This window comes from Ciona intestinalis, chromosome 6, assembly GCF_000224145.3.
Source record: "Ciona intestinalis chromosome 6, KH, whole genome shotgun sequence".
Classification (NCBI taxonomy): domain Eukaryota; kingdom Metazoa; phylum Chordata; class Ascidiacea; order Phlebobranchia; family Cionidae; genus Ciona; species Ciona intestinalis.
The window spans coordinates 2,022,408-2,033,836 of NC_020171.2; the positions used below are offsets into that span (position 1 = coordinate 2,022,408).

The 11,429-nt window shown below is 34.4% G+C and overlaps 2 protein-coding genes across 5 annotated transcripts; both read right to left on the reverse strand.

Moving 5' to 3' along the window:
• Positions 1-315: 315 nt before the first annotated feature.
• Positions 316-5,381, reverse strand: smad2/3a (Smad2/3a protein). The gene is given in 10 exon segments (NM_001078348.1): positions 316-1,421; positions 1,749-1,893; positions 2,288-2,425; positions 2,699-2,911; positions 3,317-3,361; positions 3,613-3,708; positions 4,033-4,176; positions 4,402-4,580; positions 4,864-4,920; positions 5,103-5,381. Coding segments are annotated over 10 exon segments (1,341 nt in total). The 5' UTR covers positions 5,303-5,381; the 3' UTR covers positions 316-1,297.
• Positions 5,382-6,337: 956 nt separating this feature from the next.
• Positions 6,338-11,017, reverse strand: LOC100177701 (GA-binding protein subunit beta-2-like). 4 transcript variants are annotated; one of them, XM_026834836.1, is made up of 12 exons: positions 10,858-11,017; positions 10,022-10,129; positions 9,552-9,749; positions 9,060-9,158; positions 8,779-8,844; positions 8,406-8,460; positions 8,280-8,318; positions 7,948-8,085; positions 7,443-7,525; positions 7,029-7,137; positions 6,811-6,876; positions 6,338-6,625 (listed from the first exon to the last, which is right to left on the reverse strand). In XM_026834836.1, the coding sequence occupies exons 1-11, from the start codon at positions 10,879-10,881 to the stop codon at positions 6,830-6,832; spliced, it is 966 nt and encodes a 321-aa protein (XP_026690637.1). In that variant the 5' UTR covers positions 10,882-11,017; the 3' UTR covers positions 6,338-6,625; positions 6,811-6,829. The 4 variants fall into 4 exon arrangements, with proteins under 4 accessions (XP_026690637.1, XP_009858859.1, XP_009858860.1 ...); XM_009860557.3 differs by having other exon boundaries at positions 6,341-6,625; positions 6,834-6,876; XM_009860558.3 differs by lacking the exon at positions 10,858-11,017 and adding an exon at positions 10,426-10,592 and having other exon boundaries at positions 6,341-6,625; positions 6,834-6,876.
• Positions 11,018-11,429: the final 412 nt, after the last annotated feature.

Sequence of the window (11,429 nt, forward strand, 5' to 3'; positions counted from 1 at the left end):
CTACCTACACTTAGTAAAGAATTATTGAGCTGCCATTGCACCTTTTAAATCAACTAAATTAGGTCCTACAGCACGTTGCAGTCAAAACATGAGTCCGTGTTGTTTTTGTACAAACCCAAACGATCTATTTGACAAGAGAGCCTGGCTCCAATGAACGGGCACGTACCATTATAAAACACTTGTAAATGCTCATTGCAAAACGTATAAAAAACTATTTAATCGCGTAATACAGCATGTGTGTATCTTCAACTTGACACTAAGCACAAGGTGTTTAAATATGCGGCAACACTAGCTGTTCACATTAAGGGTCTTGTATAGCGCACAAATGCTTTATTTACAACATTTCAATGGCACAGTAAAAACAAAAGCAAGTGTATAAACAATCTGACAATCTGTTAACCAGTTTAACGTCAATTAAAAGCTACTTTTTTATTTTAAGTACAGGTTATGAGGGATTTATTGGAAAAATAGCTATTTCTTGAAAGTTTTAGACTTAAACATATGGTAAGACAATGATTTTACAAACAAAAACGAATTCATAGTTACATAATGTACATTGTGAATTTAGCAGTAATGGCACTATTGATATTCTTATGACACAAAACAAATGATTATCTCTTATCTGAACTTTATCGTGTAAAAAGTGCAATGAAAAAAAGGGCGGCACAAACGTGGCAGTTTATAAAAACTGCATACAATAGGTAACATGGGTACCCCCTATTTACAATTCAGTCACAAAAATACCAGCATGCTAAAAAGTTCTGTGCCAAAAATCGTCTTGTTAATGCAGAATTTCATTACAAGAAAATAAACAGAAAAAATAATGAAAAGTACTCTAACTAAAAAGTAATTTTTGGTAGGTCATATTTTAAATTACTTGCTTAAAAATTGATTTTTTTGGAGGTTCATTTATAATAATTTGTGGTTTTTAAAAGTGTTCCAATCTAACAATGTTGAAAAATGTTTGCACTTTTTAAATTATTTTGTGATTTGAATAAATATCTTAGAAAAGCAATTTAAAATAAAATATTTGGTTATTTTGGCTAAAAATAGATTTTCGAATATTGGAGTTTTTGGAGGTCAATTAAAATTTAAAGGACTTCCAATCAAATCAATATAAAAATTAAATTTTTAGTAGTAAACATAAAATATTTTGCGCTGTGGTGGTTTTAGGGTAGAAATACAATTGCAAGTGTGGGTATGGTTTTGGTTACAATAGTGGGTACATGAAATTTGGTGAAGCAAAAAACGAGACAGAGCACTGTACTATGATGGGTAGGGTAGTGGCATATTGGGTTTAAGATATGGATGAACATGGGATTACAGGAGAACCCATTTGAGTAAGGACTTTATCTAACCATTGTAGGGGTCCATTAAGATGCAGTTCAATCCAGCATGGTGTAGCAGTTACTGTTTGACGCCTGTTCAAAGTTTTGGTGTTTTAAATTTCTATTACTGAATATGGTTTTGAACCAAAATAAAGGGAATTTTTGTTCTATACATGCTGCTATGTTTGTATTTCAAGATTATTGAAGTAATTTAAAGATGAATGAATGTGACTTTTATATTTTCACACAACGGGGCAACGGTAGTCGTTATAACATTAACGTTTTGTTTCATGTTTGTGTCATATGGTATGTTTGTGCTAAAACTAACCAGAAAATAGCTAGAAAAAAGACAAAACTCGAATAAAGTATTACTGATAATGGCCTATACCATGACTAACCAAGCTAGTATTAAGTTCATACCTGTACTCTGCACCCCATCCTTTGACAAAACTCATACGAATGGTACACATTCTTGTAAGTTGGTACACAGCTTCAAACCCCTGGTTTACAAGCTGGGACAACAAAGCAGCAAACTCTTGGTTGTTAAATATCTTCAAATTACAACCTGCAGGAAAGTGCTGCATGTTATAATGAGAAACGAAATGGATTTTCAATTTTAGTGTCATTGGCATCATGTTTGTTTAAAATTTTACATGAACTTGGTGTGACATTGTTCAAATACAGTTACATTACACTCATAATCGTCAAACTAAAGAAACTTCATAGAAAGGTACAGTAGGGTTCATATAACAGTATAAAACATTTCTAAAATGCAGTTAAACCTATAGCCGTCAAACAAAAGAAATAGGCTCGTAAAAGCTGGGGTGTTAAACAGATAATATCAACCAGGCAACCCTAATGTTTTTAACCTGCAAGGTAAAAGCTGTTTATGCCTAAAAGTTGGGGTATTAAAACATCTGACATCACCTTAGACACCCTTAATGTTATGTCTGTCTTACCTGGTGGTATTTTAACAACAGTAGCTGGATGCCATCCATATCTATTGTTGCAGTTAGGACTTTGTACAAAGATAGAACTTTCACCAAGACACTCAGCAAACACTTCTCCACCAATGTAATACAAACGTACACCTTTGCCTAATAAGTAGAATATGCATTGCTATTTCTGATATATTTGATTGGAAGCCTTCAAAGTGCAGTTGTATTATATTATTCCCAAAATATAAGAAACACAAATAGTGTTTTATCTGAATACTCTTACAGTGATGCCAGCTACTTTTATCCCGAGCTTTAAAAAATACATAAAGAAAAAGACCAAAAAAACTTCAAAACATACAACAAAGATCAAAAACAGCATAAAAAAAAGTTAAAATAGCTGAAAAACAACCTGAAAAGACTAAAAACACTCACCAACATGCCTCCTTGTCAATTCAATTTGTTGGTTTCTGTTAATATTAGAAAGCAAGCCGAGACAGAATCGCTCAGAATTCGAAGGATCAGTGAAGCCATCCACTGTTAAAGAAGGTTGGGAAGCGTGGAATGTTTCGCCTACTCGAAGATTCATCTCATAGTAAGATATGGAACACCAGAATGGCGGCTCACAGTATGCTACTGGTTGGGCATCTGTATGGGTAAAAGGAGTTGGGTTGACTGTTATAACACATTCTACCCTACATGGGTAAGGACACAACAACACAAGAAATGCTACTGGTTGGACATGAGAGCAGTCTTAATGATTAAGTAATAACACATTTTATTCTATATGGCTGAGACCCATCAGCGAAACTGTTTTTAAGAACCTACAGTAACAACTACTTGGAGAAAAAAGCCTTTATTTTGACAGCATCTCCATAAGTGTTCTATTAATATTCTATACAGCTTTGGTCCCATACCAAGGCTGAGAAGACTTGTGATTTAGGCCAGAATTTTTCCAATATTTCAACACCCAAAATTAGTAGTAGCTATACATACTAAGCCAAAGATCTAGACATGTAAAGCCACATAAAATAACATGTAGACCACACTTACCAAGCAAAGACCGTGATATTGTTGTCTGGTAGTTCATCTCGGTTTCTGTAAGAAAATACGATGTAAACTATCTTTTTGAAGGCATATAAACAGGCAACTGGATCTTGGGTCACCACACCTAAAAGCCACCACAAAAATAGGCACCAAACATGGGGTGTAATCTTATAAAATAATATTACACTTCTTTAGAGGGATTTACAATATTTTAGTTAGCTTCAGTGGCTTTTGTACGTTAAGGGTCATATTATAGAGTACAGTCAGTACAGTCAGTACAGTACAGATGTTGGTTAAATTACCTGAGTTATACGCTGGTGGGTGAGGACTGTTTGTAGCACTATGGTCATGGTCGGTTGCTTCACTGTCCTCACTCATATATCCTGGTGGAGGGGTTTCTAAAAAAGCATGTTTTTATTTATTTATAGAAGAAATGAGTCTAACTTATTTATACCAGCATGGCAACTTGAGAAGCTAACATTTGTGTTCTGTTTGATACACCTCCTATGTGGATGATTGTTTTTATGTATGGTTGTCAAATTGAACAACTTATTAGTAAATAGTGACCACTGGGTTGGAGCATTTAAAGTGTCTTGCGCAAGGAAACACAAGCACCCAATGGTAGCAGCGATAAGCCTTGAACCTACTACCCTCTTAGTCCGGCCAGTGTGCGGTTTTAAGTACAGTATAGGCCATTTTTTCGATTCAAACAATGATCTTACCAGCAATTCCAAAGCTTTGCGGTTTCAAACCATCAACATAGGTTGCGTTTTTAGGTATAGAGTTTCCCTCCAAGTTAATTGCTTGCAGTTGGTCCCTACTTGGTATTGGCTCAGTTGATTTTGGGACCAGAACAGGCGGCAGCGCTGTGCGGGGAAACGTTTTTGATTAAACTCTTATCAAACGGTTTATTATACAGACCCATATTGGTTTGGTAATGTGAAAAACCAACACAAAACAGTGCAAACTACATATCAGCTATGTACATAATGTATTCTATATGTCAGTGATTCGAAGATTTAGGCTATTGCAAAACTCTGTAAATAGTTAAAACTGAACCAACTAACAAATTGCAATACAGCTCTATATACCTGGTGTTTCAATCTTGTTATAATGGTAAGGTTGAATGCAAATCTCAGACATGTTCTTCTCATATCCATGGCTGCATGCTGATAACGACTGCAGCTCGACAGCGGACTTGAGGTGCGGCCACCTCCAAAACCTACAAGCCCACACATGGGGTAAAACGGGAGAGTTTGTGTTGATTGTCCTGGAAATATGGGAAGTTTAAAAGGTTTAGATTTTGAATATATATATCATTTATAATATCCATACTCTAAAACAACCTATAAATAGATATATTTTAAAGTTAAAAACTAGGTTTAAATTTAAAAAAAACAGGATTAAATATTAAATTTGTTTCACTTCATCAGTTTTCAATAAAATTTAGAGAAAAACAGGAAGGTATATATATATATGACAAGTTTAAAATATACAGAAAAACCTGAACTAGAATGTTACAGCAATATAATTATATGTCATGTATAACTTACTCTCCAGTAGAAGTTGTGATAACATCTGGCTGATTCATCATAGCTCGCCATTCCATTCTAAAGTAGGAATTGCATTTAAAAACTAATAAAAGTATATCCACAGTCAGAGATATGCTGCCCAAAACATAATACGTGAACACTGTAGAAGCTAATGTTGTTTGCTATTTGTAGGTTTAATTTGCGTCCCAATCAATATAGATTGTACTCGCACATTTTCCAATTACTATTCACGCTCTTACCTTGAAACAGTTACACATTTTGTGGCTTGTGTCTGGTGTTTAATCGCGCTTTCTAAATCTTCCAAAGTCTTGTCTTTTTTAAACTTTTTAATTAAAACCTTTAGAAACTTTTCTGCTTTTTCCTTCTCCTGGTAATCCAATTCCAATTTCTTTTCCCCAAGCAGACGCTTCATGGTTTGATTTCCCGCAATTGAAAACATTGTTTAGCCAAACAAACAGCTCAGTAATAATAAATTTTAATCATCAAAACTCCGAAACAGAAAATCACGCATATAGGTGTCTAAATGCATAGGTAATACCGGTAAAATTCATAATATGCACAGTAAACATTTATACACCACATTCTAAAAACAGTAATACAGTTTTCACGATCAATTTTTACAAACGTTTGGTTTTGTTTTACCATTGTTTTATCGTGCATTGCAATTAATACAAGGCATGAATAACCTGCACGAATTCTAAAACAAACTTAAACGGTTATATTTTACTGAACAGAAGAAATTACGACGCAAAAGTCCATATATCTGAGCCATTTACTGCAAAACAACCTGAAAGAGTAACTCAACAAAACAACGTTGAGCAAGAAATTCTCAAAACAATTCCCCTGAAATTTATTAATAGGATTTCTATTTTACCCCTATCGCGTATAAAAATATATACATTTTGAACACCTAAATCCAAACAAATCACAAAAAAAAGGTGAAATAAAAGTCTGTATGTTATGAGTAAGTATATTTATAATGAAAACTATATAAAACAAAGGATTTTTAACCCTGTACCCAACTATAGGCATACGTGACAAACGTAGTATTTCTTACAACACGCATTACAAATTACCCATCACGTCATTTTTACTTCCGTGACAAATAAGGATACTGTGCACTCTTCATTACCGGTCGGTCAAACCGTGCAATAGCAAATAATACTAAGCTAAATTTACACGCTATCGCGATTTCTGATTACGTTGTGGATACATTTTACAGGTCGTGTCTTTACGCACTTTTCTTCCAGTTTCATCATAGTATACTATGGTTTCATAGTAACTTGTTAAATTTTAACACACCACAATGCGAGTTCACCATATATTGAGCGCAACAGCCACACTTTTTAACTGGAACTCCTTCCCAAACTTACGCATAGCGTCTTTTACAAGACTGTTGTTATAGCGTTATTTCCCACCTTTTCGCTTCTGTATACTGCTCTGGACTTTCGTTAACGCGATCGAAGAAACAAAATTACGTCATTGATTGACACATACTATTTAAAGCGCGGACACACAACATAGTAAGACCACTTGGCAAGCGGCAAAAATGTAATTAAGCACCAGAAGGTAAAAAATACGTAAAATGGCACGATCGGTTTAGACTTCAGAGCTTTGCAGTAACTCCAGCTGCCTTTTATAAGTCTCTATTTCCCGTTCTTTTTCGCCCAGCTTTTCTTGGAATTCCTCGGCCTTGGAACGCGCGGCAGTCAGTTGGCGCTGAAGAGCTGCGCTTCCAGATTTTGTTGACGTTTTAAGAAACCTTTAAAATGAATAAATGCAACTTGTTTATTATCGCTTGCCAATGACAGTCGTATTTCGTCTCATAAACCTTTTTGGATGATCCAATTTTGGATGGTTTTAATGACCATTTAAACAATCTATAAGGGTCACAAATCAACAGAATATGCCTACTAGTTAAATAAAAGTGTAAAATAAAAAGCTTACAACAACAAACAAACCAGGCTTACTGTCTGGCAGGAGAATAATCAGCACTTGCTTTTCTCTTGGCACCTGGAAACACATAGGTTAAGTTTTAGACAATGTGAACGACTCTTTGGGCAAAACATTTAAGTTTTTGACCCAATGGTTTCTCATGGTTACAAAGTAAAAAGTAAGTTACATTCAATCATTTAACTTGCAACAAAAATCATGCAACTAATCACCTGAAGTTTTAACTTTAGCAGGAGACGTACACACATAGCTAAGTGGTTGGTTTGTAGTTGGAGTGGAGACTTGAGAAAAAAGTTGATTTCCAAACGTGATCGTTAAAAACTAAGAAAGCATCAAGTTAGAATAACAAGCTGTATATTACATGTGATATTACATACAATGCAACAGGTAATTTAAACTATGCCTGCAGTTTTGTTTGTTAAACTTTGGTTGTTTTTCTTTTTGTTTGTGCAAAATCAGCAGATTTTTTCTAAGAAATGTTTAGACATATGTTGAGCTCTGAAGACAATTTTACAACTCAGACACTCATATTTAGAATATGATTTTGGTGGGTGTTTGCTTCTATAAATTACTATTAGAGCATCTTATTTTATGTTTTGTTTTACAAATATGTTATTCCTTTTTACCTTTTGTGGATTTTTCTCAATAAACTCATCTATATCTTGAACTATAGTGTCCGATTTCTCATCTTGTTGATTATTTTGTTCAGCTAGAACAATACAAGTTAATATTATAATCAGGCTTTAATTGTGGCCTATTTTCACAAAGTTACATACGTGGTAACTCGCGGGCACGAGGTGTATGAAACAGAACACCCATGTTATAACGACTGTCGCCACACCATGCTAGGATAAATAAGTTGCATTCATACATTCATTCACCCATATAACATCCAACTAATCATCTTTACATGCCCATGCATATAATAATATGAAACGTGGTATAACAACTGTCGTTGCCTCACAATGTGAAAGTAAATAAGTTACATTCAACCTTATATTTACATCTGTAACAGTAACCTGTTGGCTGTTGCAGTACTAACATACATACAATGCATACCTATATTATATACACCTACACATTCAGCAACTTTAATATTTAAAACCCATAAATAAGAGCAATGTAACTTACCTTGTTCATAAAGTGATGACCAATTTTGTAACGCAAGTTTCCCAGCCTCTGTTAAAGTGATCTGGTTTGCACCTTCAAGTAAAACTGGAGCACCACTGGCAACACTGGAGCCGAGGTAATCACGAGAAAAACTAGAATCTGGAAACACTTTTATTTAAAAACTTGACATTTTTAGGCATTCTTAATTTCTTGCACTACAAGGTACTGGGTACACATTCTGTAATATAATGTTAGGCTATTTTATAACATGGCTGCCTTCTTATACACCAGACACACATGGTGTCGCCCACCCTCAAGTTATATATAACATGTAAGCTGTATACCAAGCTTACCTATTGAAGTTGTCAAGGAGTCAAAAACGGATGTAGAATCTACAAGAAATAATCAATTTAAAACCAGACTTTGTTACAAATTGAAAAACATTACACCCTTATAATTACATCCTCAAAAAAACTGACCTGAAGTTGAAGGGGATTCTTCCGTGTCAAAGTTCAGACATTTCTGCCCAGCGTTCTGTAATAAGGTTTATAATTAATATAATGTACATGCGTGTGATGGCAGTTTATTATTTAAATACACACAAGACATAACAAAGAATCCAATACAGGTTATTGAAAATGGGTTGCCTTTTTGCACACTGTCTAATTTTTTTTCAAAAAACAGTATATATATATAATATATATATATATATAATTTAAAAATCAAAAGTGTTTTCTGAAACAGATTACTACTTAAAACACTGAAATTAGCATATTGAAAATTGAAAAGGTTTCTCTTTGATTTTTGGAAATGATTTTATTTTTCGTAAATTAAACAAAAATCCTAACCTACCTTAAGGAACTGGATAAAGTGATAATCAGAATTGCTTTGAGCAATATCTAAAGGTGTCTTGTCAAACTGAAATAAATGTACAGGTTAATGCATAGGCACGTGTTTTACCATTTTTAGTGAACAATAATAATTACAAACAAGCACAGCCAAGTGTATTGCATTCACCACATTCATCAATGAGGTTCCCTATGTTTATATATATGACTGCATTTTACAATGTTACCCCAGATTTAAAAAAATTAAAATGCCAATACACAATACCTATTACCCATACACCCCACCTTGCTTTTAACATTTATGTCTGCTTTATTTTCCACCAGAAATTTGACAACAAGGAAATGTTGTTCATCAACTGCCCAGTGCAAAGGTGTCATGTTTAACTGTAATGGATGTCTATGTTAATGTATAGCCTATAAAACATTAAGGTCAAGCTGTATAAATATATATATGTATGTTAAAAATTGCAATGTATGTCCATGCTAATGTCAATAAGTAGCTTTTTTGTGACAATTTATATTTTTAGGCTTCAATTTTAGAGATCTGGACTATATTATATTATTCATCATGCTTTTATAGAAGATGGTAATACCTATAGAACCAGGTATAGCTAACATGCTTAATTAAACAGTAGCATGCATTCAAGCCATAATAGTAATACCACATTTTAAGTTCCAGCTAAGTTCCAGCGAACAAAAATCTAGGGTATGTTGTATGTAACACACTAGACATCTAGATTCTAGAGTATGTTGTATGTTGTATACAGTACAACATACCATATCTTTTGCATTGATATCAGCACCAAGCTTATGCAGATACTGAACAATATCCCGATGTCCGTTTTGTGCAGCAAAGTGGATTGGTGTTTTATCTGCCTTCGTTCTCCCTTCCCAAGACACACCAGCTCGCGTTAATATTTCCACGGTTGACATGTGTCCGTTGATGCATGCAAAGTGCAAAGGGGAATACCCTAGCTAGAGAATAAGGGAATATATTATTTCTATTCTGTTTTTTGAGGCTAAGGGTGGTTTTAGATATTGTGTGAAATGCTGGTGATAAATATTGATGGTACTTTAAAAACGCCAAAATCCCTGCGTAATAATGTTGCATACCAAAAATCGCATAAAGTTAGATTTATCGTGGAAACTCATGTTCTATTAAACACTATTACTGTCTCCTAGGCATCTGTTTGGCACACATGATGTGGTAGGCCTAGTTTTAAAGTAGTAGTTTATTTATAACCCACCCAGTCAGTAACGAAGGGAGCACCTTGTGTCATAAGATCGCTCACTTCATCGTCGTTGCCAATGCGTGCAGCCTCCAATAATTCTTTGCCAAGGTGTGCCAGGGAGTTCTGGGCATGGAAAGGAAAAAAAATATTAATTTAAGTCAATGTAAGTGTAATGCCAAGGAGTTTTGGGTCTAGGAAGATGATTAAATTGATGCAAGAATGTGATATTTATCTTCTCATTTAAGGGGGCAACGACAGTATTACAGGAACGTTCTGTTTTACACACCTCATGCCTGCCTACCACAAATGTAATGTAACTTCATGGGTATTAATGTTCCAAATTTTTAACTTTTTTTAATCAGTACAGTGATAAAACAAGAATAAATGCATTGCATTTGCTAACAAACTTGCAAAACTACCTTTTGCATCTGTTGCTTGACCGGTAACTATCATTTTGAATTTTGTTTCAAGTAATATTATACGCACAACAGCGGGTGACCTACGTCTTATCGCAGCTAAACTGGTTTGGTTTTCGTTAATTTCGGGTGACTATTAGCGGAAAATTAAAAAGATGTTGCTATAACCTGTAGTGACAACGCTTTCAATTAAATGTAAATATGTTTTTACCTGTAAGCGTGTTTTAACAATTGTTGTTTTGTCGCTATATCTAGTCTTTTCGTTCTAAACATGTTTATATTTTTGCTACGGTAATCAAAGAGACATATAAACTTCTTATAGTATTCTTATTAAACCTGCGATAACTTAACTGACAACGAAAGCTACAACACAGGACTATACGGTGCGTAACACGGAACCGGAAAAGGATCTTACGTAAGAAAGTCGTTACTTACCGAATTGTTTGGCTGGCAGTACATTTTTGACTTGCTTTGTCATGAGTTCATATATGACATACTTTTACTGCAAAAATTTGCCAATTACAGCTAGAAAAATCGATAATTTCTTGCAAATTTCGTTTAATTTTATTTTAAAATTGGACAAGCTGTTTATTATTTTAGCTTCCCACAATGCAATAGTCGCAGCTTATTTATACATTGGTTCATGCGGAATAACGGCATTTTCTATGTAATATTTATAAACAGTAAATGACTCGCATTAAAACAGCAAAGAAAAAACAAAGGCAAAACGTTATTTAAATATTGTACTTATTTTAAAATGTGTCTCTAATGTGTTCATACCGAAGCGCCTGGTCCAAACATAAGTATAAAGAACCTATAACTTTGACCAGAGTCCGTATATAAATACCAGTTTTTCGTCTACGTACGCTCCAGCTCGCATATTTTCTCACGAAAGGCAATAAGTCTCCACATTGTGCTGGTTCTTATCAGTAGGCCTACATCCAATGCTATATACGGCCATACCAATGCCGCCTTCATTCGCACACCGGGAAAAGAGCAAACGCAAT

What these genes read in the sequence shown, in the direction of transcription:
- LOC100177701 (XM_009860557.3), bottom strand. Translation starts at nt 10,881, where the DNA reads ATGTACTGCCAGCCAAACAATTCG. An exon ending in TTGAGAAAAATCCACAAAAG is followed by an intron (nt 7,138 to 7,442) that starts GTAAAAAGGAAT and finishes ATGCTTTCTTAG; the next exon opens with TTTTTAACGATCACGTTTGG. An exon ending in TGCTAAAGTTAAAACTTCAG is followed by an intron (nt 6,877 to 7,028) that starts GTGATTAGTTGC and finishes ATGTGTTTCCAG; the next exon opens with GTGCCAAGAGAAAAGCAAGT.